The 18750-nt window shown below is 38.8% G+C and overlaps 1 protein-coding gene across 2 annotated transcripts in view; it reads left to right on the forward strand.

Moving 5' to 3' along the window:
- The window catches only part of LOC142401254 (RNA-binding protein Nova-1-like), a 30884-nt gene extending 16581 nt beyond the window's left edge, over positions 1-14303 (forward strand). For both annotated transcript variants that reach the window (XM_075486594.1, XM_075486595.1), the window contains exons 3-4: positions 5365-5531; positions 6333-14303. In XM_075486594.1, the coding sequence (XP_075342709.1) occupies positions 5365-5531; positions 6333-7352 (1187 nt within the window). In that variant the 3' untranslated portion in view covers positions 7353-14303. The remainder of the gene's footprint in view (positions 1-5364; positions 5532-6332) is intronic.
- The last annotated feature ends 4447 nt before the right edge of the window (positions 14304-18750 follow it).

Below are 18750 nucleotides of genomic sequence, written 5' to 3' on the forward strand. Positions count from 1 at the left end.
AAGTTGGCAAGCAATTTAAGTACAAAAGTGGACACAGTGTGGAAAATATAGTGCAGGATGGGATCTGAATTTTCAATCTCATGTTTGAAAGTTGGATATTTAATGCTATGCCAATCCTCTTCTTCCTCCTATTAAGGCACTTTTTCTCTAGTCAACAGTGTCAGTTGTGGCAATTGTAAATGTTTGGAGGCCTTACTGTTAGATTACATACATTGTGCCATGGACCAACATAGGTATTTCATGATCTGTCAAGGAATCACGTTGCAGAGTGAGACTCAGAGAGCGAATTCATAATTAATGTGTTAATAACAGTAAAATACTGTCAGGGAGAAGCCAATATTTTACTAATATTAACAGATTTTCTAACATATACATCTCCAATTCAATATCACCCTTGATATTACTCAACATTATGCAGTAGCATTATTCTTTATTACTTTATGGTTTAAAGCTGGTGTGTGTGGTTGCATTTTAAGTCTCTGAAGAATCAAGTTTTCCAAGCAGGTCGTTTCTTCTTTTCATCGCCAAAGTTCACTGATATATTATTGATTTAAAAATACTATTCTGTGTGACAGCATATCTCGTCATCAGTGCCTGGATTAACTACACTTGTGGTGTCAGTAAGTGAGAGTGATTGGGGTCTGTTAATCAGGAATACTGTTTTATGCTGATAAATTAAAGGTTGTCTTCAGTTACCGAATTAACTGCCAATTTACATGCAATGGGTGTAAATTTAATGAATAGGAAAAGATGGGAGAGAGACTAGAGCAGCAAACAGTATAATATTTGTTTAAATTCATACTAAGCTACTATTTTTAGCTAGTCTTTCTAAACACTATTCTAATTTGGCTTCTCCTTCTCTCCTCGGGTTCAGGAGACAGGCTTGGGCCAGTTGTCAATCGTAGAGCAAATAAGTAAATCAGAATCACAGTGGTTACTTTCTGAAGCACAAATAAACATGATTACACCTTCGTATGGTTTCACAAAAACCCCAGAGGAAGCTGTCGCAATTTCTGTGAAAATCCTGCCAAAAAAAAGCCTGCATGTCTGCAGAGATGCGGACGAGTGCAGGGAGCAAAGAAGAGGAAGGAGACAGCAATTTCCGCTGATCACCAGTTTTTTGTAGTTCTCACAAATGAAGACTTCAAATGTGTAATGACTATACATCTACTGGCTAAAGGTTATAAGCAAAAAAGTCCCAAAAAAATTGCAAAAAAGAAAGAAGAAAAAAATAGGGGATTTACGGATTTATGATAACCGGTTCTGTTTTTATTTGCTAAAAGCTTTTGTGAACATCTGTTTTCATAAAACAACTGACCTCATTTCTGAAATAAAAGTATATTACATATTTGTGACTACTGTTTTATGACATAAGAGACTAACATGATGGAAATGTCAGAAAGTACAGAGTAGTGACACTTTACAATAACAGTGTTTGACCAAAAATTCAGCTTAATTTCTGATCAAAGATCTCATCAAATGACTACTTAACAGTATAATTCCTTGTGTACAGTTGGCGAACAGTTTAGACATCGGATCCTTTATTACTTCAGTCCCATAATGCCCCAAAGAATTCCCTTTTGTCCACGTAGTTAGAATTTATCAGTGAGAAGCACTAGAACCAGGTGCATATAGCAAATAAATCTGTAATTGATCAACTTATTTCTTTTAACTGAATGCCAGAAGAAGACTATGATGAGTGGGGTGTGCTTATTGGCTTTGTTCAAAGATGGCCACATGGATGGAAGCGAACCTCTGGCTGAGGTTTGTTGTCATGTAAAAGTTTTGCAGGAGAATTTTTTTGTCTTATTTTCCTGGATTTAAACGGATCAGTGCGATAGATCCCCACATTTACCATCGATGTTTGTGTTTTAGATCAATGTGACATGATGAATGCAGTCAGCACAGAGATTTCCAACAATGTTTCAGCTCAATTTGTTGTGTTGATAATACTGTATCTCAGAGCAGCTGTTGATGTGTTGACAGTAATTATGGGTGATGTTTCATGTGTGGAATGCTAACAGTCTCAGGCAGAGGATTTGGACAGGCTATTACGGAGACTGATTTTCATCCTAGAAAAGTTCAGCCAATACTGAGAAGTGTGGAAACTTCCGTACTTTGGGATCAAGATAGAAGACATGAGATTCTGGTGTTGTGGAGAAAGCTTAAGAGTGAGAGTGTGCTCTCTGGGGCACCACTGACATTTTTCTCCCCTCATGTCAGGATGAGAATGATCAAACCCTGACTGTGACTCAAAGCAAGGAACTACTATTTCAAAATTCAATACTGTTCACTGAAGCTGAGTGCAAAAACTGATGCCAGCATTTCAGGAAGGGTGGAGTTAAGTAGTCTAACATTCAGATAGTTTCATGTCCTCTTTGTGGTGTCATACCAACAGCACAGGTTGTAGGAACTTATCATGCTTTCTGCTTCAGCATAATCTGTCCTACTGGAAGGGAGGTAATGCTGTCAGTCTTTGGAAAGACTTTGTTTTTGCATAAATGTTTAACTGGAGATTAGTGTACTAAGATTACTCAGAGCACTGTGTCTTCTGTTTTTGCATCTGACTGGGCTAGGAAAGAGGTTTCTCAGTTGTAAGAAGGCAACTGTAACCGAGTAAGTTGAAACTAGTGAAAGTCACAGGTTTTATTTGTTTATTTGTTCCTTCACTCCTTTATTTTTATGTGTACCATAATGAGATTAAGTTGTGTCCACCTGCTTCACCTGTTTCAATCTGTCTTTCTTTCTTGTGAAAATAAAAGCATACGTAAAAGTATACGTTTTGATTTTAAGGTTTTAAATGATCAATAAGAATTCATCTGGTCCTTACCAGGTCTTAAATTAGGTAAATACAACCTCAGATGAACAACACCACATGTCACATTAAACTGTGTCATTTTTTTGTTCAGCAAAAACTAAGCCAGTATGCAGAAAGAGTGTGTGGAAAAACTCGGTACACCCTTACTGTTTCCATGGGAATTAAGAGGGTAAGTAGCAGCTGGATGCTGCTAATCAGTACATTGGATTAATTGATCATCAACAAGTGTGACCACCTATATAAAAAGATTTTTGTGTGTTTGCTGGTCTGGAGCATTCAATTAAAAATGCCATGGAGGGAAAGACATCAGCAATAATCTTAGGTTTGTAAAATCTGAACAAACCACTGGTCTTCTGGAACAATGTCCTTTGGACAGATCAGACCAAAGTGGAGATGTTTGGTCATAATGCACAGCAGCACGTTTGGAGAAAACCAAACACAGCATATCAGCACAAACACCTCATACCAGCTGTCAAGCACGGTGGTGGAGGGCTGATGATTTGGGCTTGTTCTGCAGACACAGGACCTGGACACCTTGCAGTCATTGAGTCCACCATGAACTCCTCTGTTTACCAAAGTATTCTAGAGTCAAATGTGAGGCCATCTGTCTGACAGCTAAAGTTTGGCTGAAACTCGGTCATCATCAGGACAATGATCCCAAACACAGCAGCAAATCTACAACAGAATGTCTGAAAAAGAAAAGAATCAAAGTGTTGCAATGGTCCAGTCGAAGTTCAGACCTCAACCTGATTGAAATGCTGTGGTGGGACCTTAAGAGAGCTGTGCATCAATGAATAATGAATGTCCAATTTTTTCCATAACCTGTGTGATACTGATAACATCCGACATAAAATTATTACTGCTTCTAAAGATGGACATGCAGGCTACTGAAATAAGGGATGTATGTAGTTTTGACCTAACTGCTTTTGCATTTTTGCTTAGTTTATGTTTAATAAATAATGACACTGTGTCATATGTCCTTGTTGTTCATCTGAGCTTGTATTCAATTAATTTAAGACCTGTTAAGAACCGGATGATTTTTATAATGTTCTCGTATGTAAATCCTTATAAAAAAATAAACTGAAAGCGGACGTACTCTCTTTTTCACATGCCGGTCCATGCTGTTTGTATCCAGGCTGCATATGCAGGAGTCGCTCATGATTGAGAAATAATCTCCTTTTACCTTTTTCTCCAGCATAGCAATCAGTCGACAAGATGGGAAATATCAGTGTTATACAAAATGTTTATTTTGTCTGATTCATTTTCCAGTGACTAACTTTGAACATGTTGGATATCTTTTAGAAAAAAACGTATATCTTGTGAGTTTTATGCATTTGTGTTGTGTAACATTTGCGTCTTTGCGCCTACATTTGGTAGTAATTTACTTGATGAACAGGATAGTCGGACATAAAAATCTGTGAAAGATTAAGTGCTTCTACTCACAAGCTTTGGTCCCTTAATTTGTCACATCAAGAGTGAGAGGCAGGGGCAGCAAGTGTGCTTCCCTCCAAAACTCTAAAGGATTTCATTCATAGGCTGTTGGGTTTAAAGTGTGATTTACATTCAGATTTTTTTTTAATTGCAACCGATTATATATAGTTCGTAGAAATAATATGAAAGTCCAAAGGATAAACTATGCTGGAACCCACAGTATCTTAAGTAGTTTTAAATGTATGTAATGTTATTTAGGCGTGATATAGTGCTATATGTCTAATATCAAGAACTCAAAAAGAAAACTAGGTCTAATTCAGCTCATAAACCTTGTAATTTAGCCCATTTAGAGTTTCTTATCACGTTTGCTGAAATGTCCAAGTAACTGTCTGTATCTATTATTTAATACATCTGTGCCATAAAGCCAGTCATGTCTGGCAAGAATTGAGTTTTCACTGGATTTATTTTAGCATTTCAGTTTCAGATCACTTGGGAATATTACACCGGGTGGTCTTTCCATCTACACATTTTACTCAGTTAAGTGAAGAAAATGGGACTTTTTCTCACAGTCAGCAATCAAATAAAGAAAAAAATTAAGATATATTTCAGATTCTACCAGAATTAAGTCAAATGGTGCCAGAGTGAAAGGCAGGAAGGTTGATACAAAAGAGAGAGTGTTTTAAAAGCCAGTATAAAGGACTCAGTGTTGCATCACCTGTTTCCACGGCTCGGCCCCTTTACCATGGCAACAGAATGCCGGTTCGGTTGTTAATGTGGGCGTAGAAAGAAGCCTTGAGGAGGAACAAATGTGTGTTTAGTCTATTAGAGCTGCAAGGCAAGGACGGCCTGAGCATTACCGCACTGTAAGTGTTACATCATCTAGGAGGAATCCTCCTCCCCCCTGTGGCTCGCTAACTAAGCAGTCTTCAGTCTTTCGGCTGTTTCTCTGATGATTGTGTAAAAACAAACAACAGCTTTGTGAAACGTTTAAGAGCATTCTTCATTGTCAAGCCATCTTGATATAAATGTAAAGTTCCTCAAATCTCTTTACCAAGTATCCACTGAGAGCACCTTAGAGTAACCTGTCTCTTGTGCTTGTCCTCCTCTCATCACAGGAACAACAGAACGAGTCTGCCTGATACAGGGTACTGTTGAAGCCCTCAATGGTGTCCACAACTTCATTGCGGAGAAAGTCCGCGAGATGCCCCAGAGCGCCCAGAAACCAGAACCAGTCAGCATACTGCAACCACAGACCACGGTTAACCCTGACCGCGTCAAACAGGTGAGATTCTCCACAGCCAAGAGAATCATTTCATTTGGCAGAGCAGCTGGATTCTCATGAGATTTGCAAGTTCACAATCACTGGAAAATCCACCCTGCCAAATGTGCAACGGCAAGTTAAGCCTGATCAGCATTCAAAACTGGTAGCTACAGGCAGGTTTTAGGTCTCTTAAAATATTTTAGAATAGTTGCTGTTATGGCAGTAGAGAGTATTACTTCAGTAAAAGAAGGACAAAATAACTCTGAAGGCTTTATCAATGGAAAAGATGTTTTTGCTCATATCCTGTTGGTTTTCCTGGATCGTCATTTTACCAACAGGGACCACTCTCTTGATTGGTTCAAGCTGGCCCATTATAGGCATTGAAAGACACATGGCTCATCCAATCAAGTGATGAGTATTTTTAAACTGCTTCTGAATTAATCTTTCTAGATGGTTCTGTGTAACAAACGGGAGTTTTAAGGTGTGTTGTCACGATACAGTAGGAGCAGTTCACTTCCTGGGCACTTTGTTTATTAGTTGCCAATCTCACTTGTTCTGTGGGCCACAACCCACAGTCTGGTAGGGTCAGGAAAATGTGAGTGTATGTGGTTTATTTTTACCTACTGTCTTTCATAGCTAGACAGAGCCATGTGGCAGCTGCAGCCTAAACCCCTGGGATTAACAAATCGCTGAGTAAAGTGGGGGTTGGTAAAGTACTCTGACTCAGTGAGAGATACCCCTCTGTCTATTGACCATTTATGCTTTGAAATCATTCTCATGTTTCATGTTATTTGCTACCAAAATCTTTCTATTTCTCCACAGGCCAAATTGATTGTGCCCAATAGCACAGCTGGGCTGATTATTGGCAAAGGTGGAGCCACAGTGAAAGCGGTGATGGAGCAGTCCGGAGCTTGGGTGCAGCTCTCCCAGAAGCCAGAAGGCATCAACCTGCAGGAGCGAGTGGTAACCATCAGTGGGGAACCTGAACAGAACCGTAAGGCTGTGGAAATCATAGTGCAGAAAATCCAGGAGGACCCTCAGAGCAGCAGCTGCCTCAATATTAGCTATTCCAACGTCTCCGGCCCAGTGGCTAACTCCAACCCCACCGGTTCCCCCTACGCCAATACAGCTGAGGTGCTGCCCAATGCAGCCGCAGCAGCTGCCACTGCCTCCAGCCTTCTAGGTCAGGCCGGACTGACAGGAATGGGTGCCTTCCCTGCCACCATGTCCAGTTTCTCTGGCAATGATCTGCTGGCCATCACCTCAGCCCTGAATACGCTGGCCAGCTACGGCTACAACACTAACACCCTTGGCCTGGGTCTCAACCCTGCAGCTGCCTCTGGAGTCCTTGCTGCTGTTGCGGCTAGTGCTAACCCAGCTGCTGCTGCTGCGGCTAACCTATTGGCCTCCTACGCTAACGACGCCTCTGGCAGTGCTGGCCACCCTGTTACAGGCCTCGGTGGGTTCTCCCTGGGTTCTCTAGCAGCTGCTACAGGGGCTTCCAATGGTTACCTAAATGCTTCATCACCCTTGATGGCCTCATCCCTGTTGGCAACAGAGAAGCTGGGAGATGGGGCCAAGGACGTGGTTGAAATTGCTGTGCCCGAGAATCTGGTGGGTGCCATTTTGGGGAAAGGAGGGAAAACGCTGGTAGAGTACCAGGAGCTGACAGGAGCTCGCATCCAGATCTCCAAAAAAGGAGAGTTCATTCCTGGTACTCGGAACCGTAAAGTTACCATAACAGGGTCGCCGGCCGCCACACAAGCAGCGCAGTATCTGATCAGCCAGCGGATCACTTACGAGCAGGGCGTGCGCGCTACCAACCCACAAAAGGTGGGCTAAAATGAAAAAGAAGAGAAAAGAAGGAAAGGATGAAGACAGAGATAGAAGGGAATTGAGAGAGTCAAAATGAATAGAAAAAAAAGAAATGTCCAAATATCTGTTCAATATTTCAGTATCAAATGAGAGAATCACAAAGGAGGAGGTGGGGGAGACAGCCAAGATAAGTGTGTGTGATATGTGAGTATGCTTTTAGGACTGACGTCCTGATGTTTTTTAAAAGTTTGTGTCAAGTCTTTTTGACAATGGTGATCAGAGTAAGCTGAACTGGTCCACTGCCAAGTTGCAGATTCAAGAGTGAGACCGCAGGGTTTCACCCTCCTCCAAAACCTCATTACAATTTTATTTTCCTTCTTTTTGTTTGGTTTTGTTGGTTTTAATTTCAGTTTCAAGCCTCAGCTCCCGGTGAGCCGAGCGAGTCAGATGAAGATCCAGCCAGCTAATAGAGCTGTTTTACAAACCTTGCTCTTTGTGTACAATGCAGAAGGCATTGTTAACAGGACAGAGGTTTTATGACAAGCACCTGAGCTCATCTCAGTCGTTGGGGAAGCAATCTGAGTATAATTTCGTAAAAAAAAAAAAAAAAAAACATATCTATGTTGACATATGTTGAATTCTGGCTCATATCATAATTGAAGTTTCTAAATTTGAGTATTTTATATTTTCATCCTTTATTTATTGACACGGTCTCATTCAAACACAAATAGATTATTTAAACCTGTGAATGCAGGTTGATCTGAATGTAAAAACAATATTAGCCTATTGCTATTTTTTATTTACAGGGATCAAATATTGTGTTGCAGTGAAAGAAATGTATAACTCAAACCCAGTCTGAACTTCGCTGTTGCTGTCTGCAAGTATAGTTCAGGGGTTAAATAATCAATGTGAGAGGACAGAGGAGACACACAGGAATGTATGAATATGTTTTACATAAACACCCATAGATAATGCTCCCACAAGCGCACAAACACTGAAACATATTAGCATATTCAGTCACAGCTACAAACTCAAAGAAAAAAAAGTTGTTTAACCCTTTCTTGGTGCTATAAGATTAGGTTTATATCTCCTTTACCATGAAATCAGAATCTCTCTGGCGACTTAACTTGTTACTTGACATTAAGTAGCTGACGTGTCGACCAGCCATTAGTAGCCCATTGGATCTGACCCAGCCTCTCACCTAAGGACAAATGATTGATTTCAGCATTTCGTGAAGAAAAGCAATCCAGCATTATAATTCAAGTCCATTTTCATTCCCAATGCAGGCTTTTCCCCTCTGTTCTTTCAAATATCAACGAGACATCCTGTCATAGATATTAGCGAACATCATTTTTGCCTTAGCCTGACTCTTGTAACTCCCAACACTTAAGGCTCTGACTACATTGAAGCAGTGTCAGAATAGTTCAGCACCACAAAAGTATTTTGTTAAGAAAAACTGTATGAACCAATATCTGTGAACAAAGAAACTATCGCCTTTACATTAAGGGTACCAAATAGTCATGAGACATACACTAATGAAAGGGAAGTAGAATGACACTTGAAAAGAAGGTGTGGAGTCACTTTTCTGTGAACCATCCTTCCCAATTTGCATCAAGACAAAAAGAAAAAAAAAGACAAACATCCAGGCTGGCTGTTATCCTTCCAAAAGCATGTTAAAGCCTCGAGTGGAGCATTTAATAAAGCATAAAATATTTTGGCATTGTTGTCTTTTATAGGTAATTGTTTGTCTAATGCAGGCAGAATAAATGTCTAGAGCATTTCCAAGCACTCAAAGATTATCTCGCCTCCCCTCTGTGCTGCTATCCATAGCGTTCATCCTGAGTACACTGGGTCTCTGAAGACTGCACTGTGAGACATTTAGAACACAATGTAAAGCGTGTCTGTCCCTGTTGGGGATGTGAGTATATTTCAATGTGCACATCTATGTCACGTACACAAGACCTACCAATACTGACAGAGGGGATATCTCCACAAGAGCATTTATACTCCAGCATCTTGTGATGTGTTTGTTTATCAACACGCTGCACTAAAATTTGCGTACATTTTTCCGATCGGCAAACTGATACTTATACCCACCTCATCTCTCTGCTCCGTAGTTTCAAGTCTTATTTGCGTCCACTTCCCCTCCCACTCTAAAGACATTTTCAATTGTCCCCATCAACCCAAGCTCTATGATCGGCTTCCGTGATGCAAAGCTGTGAGGGTTGGTGCTGAGCAGTGTCCAAGAAAATCAGAGACACCTCCGATTTTAGGAAAATTTAATGGACAGCCTTTTCATTTTCAGAATTCATGTTTGAAAACAGATGGATTTAAAGCATTTAAAACGAGTCTTTGTGTCTGAACATTATGCGTGGCGACTGCAGTGAGTGAGCCTTTCTAACGAGCTGAAATCTCTCCTTTCACTATGTGTTTGGAAGGCTTCGCAATCATCCATAACAACAATCTGGCCGCCAGTGAAATCATAGCTTAAGATAACCTTTTACTGCCCAATATTTTAGCATATAATAAGAAACAAGCACAAAACAAAGGGATGTTTTATCAATGCAACTGGACTGCTTGACTCCAGAGAGCTCTTCTTCAAAAAGCTCTCTGATCGATACATCGTGCCAAATGCTGTTTCTCTCTGCCCCTCATTAACTTTCCTCTTTCTCTCAACATTTTATTCCCCTGCATGTTCTCTCTGTTCTGGGATTCCTCCTGTGCCCAAATCCCTGTCTGTGCTTCTTCCTACACTGTGCTCTCCCCCTCTTTCTCCTTCCTCCTGTCTTTTCGTCTCATGGGTGGTGTGTTGGATGTGCTGTGGGTGGGAGTTATGCACTATAGGTCGTAAGGATATGAAAATATTTTCCTAGGCCGCAGAGTTCACAAGGCTAAAATGCACAGAAAACACCTGCCTCCAAAACTGTGACACCCACCAGACCAACCAGCAACGTTAGCGCTAAGTGTCAAATTCCCTCTATAAGAAGAACAAGAAAGATTGAGACAGGTTTAGCCTATTCAAATAAAAAGAAAAGGCTTGTTGGTTTTTTTTCCAAAAGAAGGCAAATCTTGGTTAAAATAATATTCATATGATGGCTGAGCTCAAGTTTCAGCCTCTAAACAAAGCATGGTTTGGACAGAATGCATAAGATAGCCAGAGAGTAATGTGGGAACGTGTTTGTGACCTCAAGCCGAAACAATGACATCCTTTATGCATATCCTGTTATCTGAAAATGACTAGAAATCATTTCTGTGGAATACAATATGTCATGTCATATGATCTATATGTACTTTATTGTAGCTATTCTAGTTTGTAGTCCAAATGCAGTCCAGCGTTGTCGATACAATGTGAAACTATGTTATATTTGTGTGGATGATGAGAGTGCCAACTAAGCCTGATTAAGATTAGCTTCGCGATTTGTTTGTGCATTACGATGACTCATCATCGACCGGTGGTGTCCATATTTCTGTCATTGATGATTTAGTTTGACAGTAAGAAAATGTAAAGAATATTGGAAGCAATATAGTAGCATGTCGTCCTGTTTTGTGTTTTATGTCTGTTGTATGAACCTTTGAAATTACTAAGATTTTGAATGAATAGGTTTACATGTACTTTTTGTAAGTTATGAAAATGCTGCTATTTGATAAGTAAACTATACAAAATATTTTAGTTGAAAAGATGTCTGGTCTGTTGATTAGAGACATGCTCTAAAAGGATGGAGCATAAAACGAGGTGTATAGAATACTATACAGTATTGGTAAGATAGTAAAAGTAATAATAGACTCCATAGTACGACCTGTGCCAAACTAGACCTCCGCAGCTTCTGAAATTGTAGATGTGCGATCAAATGTTAGATATCAATAACATGTTTAGAAGTGCTGATCAAGTGCCAATCAAACATTGTCTTTTAAGTTAAGAAAAGATAATCAAATACATTACTTAAGAAAACAAAGGACAAAGAACTTTTTGTGCATTGTTTTATCCCATAGGTACATAGAGTAAGAGTTAAAGATTGTGATTTTTATGGATCCATGTTGTTTTACACTCCATGCATCCCTTGTGTGTTTGTTTGACCTGTGGCTTTAGTACTGCTGTTTTCTCACAAATGTCTCTATAGGCCAGCATGGACTAAGCATAACATGTTATAAGCATTCATAACATAGCCATTAACAATCAAAAATGTGTTTGTGGAGTTAGGTGTTATCTTTTTGCACGTCTTCTATTGCATGGTATCAAAGTAAATTATGGAGGAAAAAAAAAGTTATAAAAATCTGCGAGGTCTCTCGCAACATTCAAAGACATAACACTGCATGCGGTCAAATGTAAAGCTCTTAAGTTCACTCGCCTCATGTTAAAGAAATGTTGTTGGGGTTTTTTTTTTTTTTTTTAATGTTTTGAGTTGGGAGGGAGCTCATTATTGTCATGTTGGCCCGAAAAAAAGAGAAAAAAAGACACAAACACACGAAAACACACATCTGAGATCAAATTTCTCATCAGACAAGTTCATCTCTCGAGCCATCGTCAGAGAAGCTATTTAGCTTTTTAGGTCCAGTGAGGAGTATTAAAAATGTGAAACAAGCAAACGTGGAAATGTTACTCAGTGCATTGGCTCCTTGTGTTTTTAGGATATCAGGCAAGCGTTTCTTTTACAAGCAAGTTGAACCTCACATAACCCGTCTCATATTAGTTTCAGATGTTTCATATGTCACAGCTTGAAAGCCCAGATCTAATATATGAATGTACCCATTTACTCTTTTCTTCTTTTTTTTTTTTTTCAGTTCTGTCGAATGTTTATCTGTCTTTAATGTAAATTCAGGGCAGGAATGTTGAATACATGTAGAATTAATATCTATGTCAATAACATACTTCAGCTATAGTCAGGTAGGCCTCACACGGCCACAGTCATGAACCAGACATGTTAACACAGCTTCCGATTCGCTGTCAACATTATCTTGTTTGTTTGGTGTTACAAAAATGCACTTTACTGATCAGTGGGTCATATTGGGTGTGACATGAAGCAAACTGTGTTGGCTTTCCACAGCTGATTTGTTTTTGATTTTCTCGCCATCCTTTGCTGTTGATCTGATGTTACGTTTGTTTATTTATTATTCCCTGAATCTGTTGGGTCTCAAGAATGATGGAAAGGGCTGGAGTCTCGGACAAAATAGAAAAAGTAGCACCCGTTTCCTCTCTCAAAGGCTTCTGTCACATTCCCTGCAGCAGAGGTCTGTGTCAATCACTGAGTGCTTTGTTTTGAACCAACACGTGAAGCCACTTTGTCCGTTTTTCTTTTCGAATTGCAAATTAGATATTCTTTTTATTTCGCTAGCAAATTGGTAATGAAGCACTGAGCGATGAAGGTTCAAGGTCTGGCTTATATTACAATCAGATCTAAGAGACATGATCGGCACCAGCAAAACGAAGAATGCCTCTGCCACCTCATCATGATGAAAACCACAGAGGAAACCTCTGAGTAATTAAGGCCTAGCTACATGAATGATATATCTGTGCCATTGTTTTGTGTCTCAAATCCCTGTCGTTGCAATTACTTCTTCACACCTGAATGCCAGATGATCATTCCGAAAGTTGTCATGTTTGTTTTATTTTCACTCCAAATGAATTCTGGACATTCATCCAACCCCACGGAGCCCGTTCACAAGAAGGCTAGAACTGGTTACAAATGCTACAAACTGGCTAAGGCTGCTCGCTCCTTTCTTTAAACCAATTCTACCTGAGTCTTGCTCTCTCAGTATACACGGTATCACAATTTGTGTTTCACTTCACTGAGCACCTGCTACTGTGTCCACCCTTTAAACGGGTTAAGGTCTTTCTCGGCTCTTTCGTCTGAGAAAACATAGGATTCTTTGCCAACCACACATGAGGCCATTTTTTGTCTTTGACCCTCTGAACCTCCCATGAACTTTGTTGACCTTCTTCATCCCCAAGAACTCATATATGTGTTGGAGATTTTACTGTCAAACTCTGCAAGACTGTTTCTTTTGTTTTCTGGTTATCTGAACTATTCTGCAAGGTTGATCGCTTGCTTAAGTGTAAACTGAGGAAAGCATGCCAGTACCTTGCATAGACTCTCATGCCATTTTCTTTCGGGGTTCGGTTTTACGCTGTTTGACCTCTGTTCGTTTCATCTCAGAAAAAAAAAATGGACTGACAGCATAAGATCAAATTTTTCCAACGTAATCAAAGTGATGTTTTGTTGATTGGGTATATTTCTCTTTGACAGTAATGACAAGAGTTCTGTCTTTCATTTCTGACAAGTGAGGAGAATCTGAAAGTCCACAGTGTAAACTACTTCAAGGGCTTTCTAGGAGAGCATTTGTATGTCTTTTAAAAATGGCAAAAAGATGAAGTCCTTCGAAGATGTTCAGACAGAAAAATGCCTTCTTGTGCCATTCTATAAAAAAGTGTGAAAGCTTTTCATGGCAAATATTTGTCAGCAAGAGTGCCAAATAATTCCATACTGAGCCAAAAGGCAGCCAGCCTGCATAACTGTTAGATCACCGGAATGGTTATGTCCCATTTCCACTCCCCTTGAAAAACATCACCCTAATCGTACAACGTTTGAGCTCATGCACCATTATTGTTATGCTGCCAGTCTGTTTTCTGCTTTTGTCAGAAACATCTTAGAAGCAGTATATTTTCTAAACAATACACTGTTGATTTAAAAAAAAAATAGAAAAAAAAAAGACAACAGCTACTATGGTGAGGGAATGAGAGGATTTTAAGTGTCATTGTTTTTCTTAGTTTATTTGAACATTATTCATTAATAGATTTAACGGTAATGACTATTTAATGTAAACTGTAGTAATGTGTTTGTAAAAGAAATTCAGTGAGTTGTGTTTTATGACTCGTGGACTACCAGTGAAGTCAGCATTTCAGTGTTAATAATTGAATTGTTTTTTAAAGATTATTTTTGCGACGGCAACAAAGAGTCATTATAAATGTTCATTTTAACATCACTTGTCTTCTGTTCCTTTTATTCTCCACCTCATCCCTCTGCTCTGTCTTACATGAGTGAACAGTGAAGTGCTCATATAAGCGCAACCAGTTCAGTTTCTGGACATCTGAATCTGAGCTCATATTAAATGTGAACAAGGATATATTTACATGGACACAGTGCTCGCATGATGAGATATGAGGTTAAGGTGCATCAATTATCCGATAATAGGCAACATGAATGTCACACCTGGTACATATAGATTTAGATGGGAGAGCAGGCTGTAAGATAATGGATGTTTTTTATCCACACTGCAACTGCGGCAGAGCCGATCAACAAACGTTTACTTTTAACTGGTTAAGCGTTAAACATTTGCTTCCTCTGTGATTACATTTTAGATACTTTCAGTTTGAGCTAAAGAAACTGAAAGATTGAGAAATTCAGTCCACTCTTTTAACACCTATATGTGTATTCAGATTAACTGGCCTCACAGACTGATGAGGTTACTCTTTCAGGAACACACATACAGTACGCATCCCAGCCAGAAAACACATCTAATGAGGTAACAGGCAGCAACGTCTGCTTGTATGTATGTGTTTAGCATAGTTTTTGTTTATTATATTTATAAATAAGGTTGGGAACGATTTGAATATGATCAAGTGTGATCTTATGGATTTTGGTGCTAATCAATTCCTCATTTTGATACATTTGGAAACAAATTGGAGGGCAGCGTGGGGTTCAGTATCTTGACTGAGGGCCTTTCGACAAGATACTGGAAAGATTGCTGATCGAAGGAAATTAGTGATCGAACAGCGATAATCTGATTGAAGGACAAGCATTCAAGCTCCTGAGCTACAGCCCCCCGCCACTGATTCATCCAGTAAAACACAATTAGTTCAGTACAATAGATTTATTATTTATTTCAGATTTATTCATTTTTAGATCAAAGTGGTGAACCAATGGACAGACCGGTGATGGCCTCCACACAGACACAGTCCCAATAAGAAATCCAGTAATTACCTCCACAGAGCAGAAAACTGTGAGTGGGCATTCGGGCAGTCATAGTTCATTCAAACTCTTCACCAACACCGTGCAAAGAAAAGAAAAGGCTATTTGTGTCTGTGTTATACGGTAATACATCAGCTCTGGAGCTGATAAACCTTTATTGTTCGATCAAGCTGATCAAGGAGGAAGCTCCAGACTGGAAGCTGACTAATATGCAGTCAAGCAATGCAAGCTGATTCAAGTGTAGACCCAAATACACCATCATTAATCTAACTATTGTTAAAAGGGAGATGAACTGCATGTTACTTCAACTGGAATATAACAAGGTTTATTCATGCTTATTAATAAAAGTAAATGAAAATAGATGAGCTTATTTACAAGTAAAGCACTGCTAAATCATATATTTTATGTAACTATATTTGACAAGATTACAATCAAACTCTGATATTCCCAATCACTTCATCAGAGCTCCAGTTTCCAAATCTAAATCTGAAATCGAACCATCGTATGTTCATATGTACAATTCTTGCTTGTCTTGTAGACTGTAAACTGATTATTTAGTGCTCCACATAAAAAATCTTGGCTGTAATACAACCAGCATGCCTTTCTATAGGTTCCCTTTTTTAAATGAGTTTCTTTGATTTACTTCGAGATTTTTATGTGCTACACCCATAAAATTCCACTTACTTCCCTGGCAGCACAATCATGCTTGTGTGTACGAAGTTTGGCCTCAGATTTGAGTCCAGTTCAACTTCTGCATCATGACTTTTATGTATTGACAACCATGAGCCATCCGGCACACAGCTATTCCTCCTACGCTGTTTGACCTTGTTCATTATCAAGCAAGCACATTCGGAAGGACACACACACACACACACGTATATTATGTGCTGAAGCTTTAGTGTGAGTCTTTTTCTTTTCAGATTCTACATACTAAACAGTACAATGCATTTAATTAGCATCTTTGAATTTGATCGTTTCGGACCAGAATGTCAAATTAAGAAATGCTTTCAATAGGAATGTTGTTCTATCTGCGACCAGAATGCTGTTAGCACATATAGACCTTTAAATGTATGTAGAAAAAAGATGACTACAAATATTAGATTATTGCCATGATGAAGAAAAAACTGAATATATATATATATTCAGTTTTTTTGCCGTGATGAAGAAAAAAATTAATATATATATATACCGGTATTCAGTTTTTTCTTCATCATGGCAATAATCTAATATTTGTAGTATATATATACATACATTTAATATATATACATTTGTATATATATGTACATAAATATATACATATATATGTACATGTATACATAGCAGTTATGTCGCATGGTCAAAACTGTCTGCAAGTGAAAATACTCATGTAAAGTAGACTTATTACAGCAACTCTTGTACTTGTGATCTTATAATGCTGATATGAAACTAAACAGGATTTACCAAAATGTATGAGTATCCATTTCTGATAAGACATAATTGTTTTTCCTTTCTTTTTTTGTAACTGCTCTGAGTTTCCAGGGTTATGAAAGTTTATTGCTTTATTTGTCATGTAGATGGTTCTAGAAAATCTTTGAATTTCCTTCTGGATGCCTCTATGTAAAATTAAGTGAAGAAGATGCAACGGCAGATGGACTTGCCTCATCTAAAGTTTTGCCTGTACCTTGCATAACAATTATCAGAATGCCTGATTAACTTGCAAATATTGCCTGGCATTTCCATATACCTGCAGTCAATGGAAACAGTAAGCAATCTGAGGTCACTGGTATTTGTTAGGTCGTTGGAATGAGTGAGCTCTTCTGTCTAATCCTCAACAGTTGATCATAATGCCAGGTCATGATGAAATATCTTGTAAACTGATAATGTCCATTTGGTGAATCTACAAAAAAAAAAAAAAGCATTTTCAATGTAAATAATAATATATTCCACTACCTGTATTGATCATTTACTGTCCATTCTACTTTTTCTGAAGCATTTTAGACCAGAAGCACCTTCAAAACATTGTAAAAGCAGGAGAATAGACACATATTTTCGACAGTGCAGCAATGGAGTGAAGTCGTAATGCAAGATTTTCCGCACATCTCAACCCAGAGGATGGCTCTTTCTTTCCTACCTTGAAATGAGGAGTAAAACCCTGCAGTGGTATACATTTAAGGCACATTTGATTCCTGCTGTGAGAGAAGGTAGCAATGGGCTTGAATGATAAAATTGCGTTGTCAAGGTAACAGGTTGGTCTGAAGACTGCGAGTATGCCATATTGGTGATGCTCCTATACAATACTTCACCATGCAGCCTTTGGAGTATTGAGCTACGTGAGCTCTGCATTTCACTCTCACCAAGTCAAGCAGGTAACTGCAGATGTAATGTGCCTTGCATTCATAATTCAGAGATACTTAATAGTCAAACTGTCCTCATCAGTATAATTGAGATTATTCACTGCAAATCTCATTTGCAAAAACTAAATTGTAGCTGTCGGAAACCTTGAGATGGCACAGTGATTTCTTTCAAATGATGAATGAAGAAGAGGGTGGAAAGTGCTGGAGAACAGAGATACACCGAGGCGCCCTTTAACATAGCTCCTGAAGTTACCATGGATACCTCCATTTCATGGATGGAGTAATTTTAGCTGGAGTGGGATCTGAAGGAAACATGTCACTGTTCTACCACTCCACATCAGCTATTATCACATCTTAAATATCAGGTTACACTATGTATGCATTGAAGCAAACGCACTCTAAATGTGTCAGAGTTAATGCTTTATTTTCAAAAGCTATTGTACTGAAAAGTGTGGGGTGACAAGACATCATGAGTGCAACACAGTGCACAAACATTCACATATGAGGGGCTTTTGTTTGCAAGAGTAAAAGTGAGACAGATACCAGTGATGCAATACCTTACCATAATGTACATATAATTTAGTAACCAGTAAAAAGCCAGTAAGACAATCAATCTTACAGTTTTGCAGATTATTTCTTCACTTTTTAAAAAATAAAAATCAATAATTATATATTTTTATATCACATGAGGTTTTGTGATGTACCAGCCTTTAATAGAAAGACTCATGGATATGTTCCCTCTGTATTTAAGAAGCCTTTTTCTGTGCTTTGCTCGAGCAGAGGATGGCGGTACCATGATTTATCAGCTACAGAGGGAGCAGGCGAAGTGTACACTGTCAAGGCAACCATGACAGTGCTGGCCGTGGGTGATCAAGAGAAGTAGTTTTGTTTAAAAACATAAAAGCTCTCAGAGAAGACACAGCAGTGAGTCAGAAAGTTAGAACACATATCTATACATAAACATGTAAAATTAAAGTAAAACACCTGTGTAAAACCTATTCAAACAAACTGTGATAAATGCGTCAAGGGAAACTGAATAATATTTTAAAGGTTATAAGTTAAATTTAAGCAATCTCATTGCAGAAGATGTTTGGAATATCAGCTTGTTAATCAAATGATAACAAAAAA

This window comes from Odontesthes bonariensis, chromosome 16 (genome assembly GCF_027942865.1).
Source record: "Odontesthes bonariensis isolate fOdoBon6 chromosome 16, fOdoBon6.hap1, whole genome shotgun sequence".
NCBI lineage: Eukaryota > Metazoa > Chordata > Actinopteri > Atheriniformes > Atherinopsidae > Odontesthes > Odontesthes bonariensis.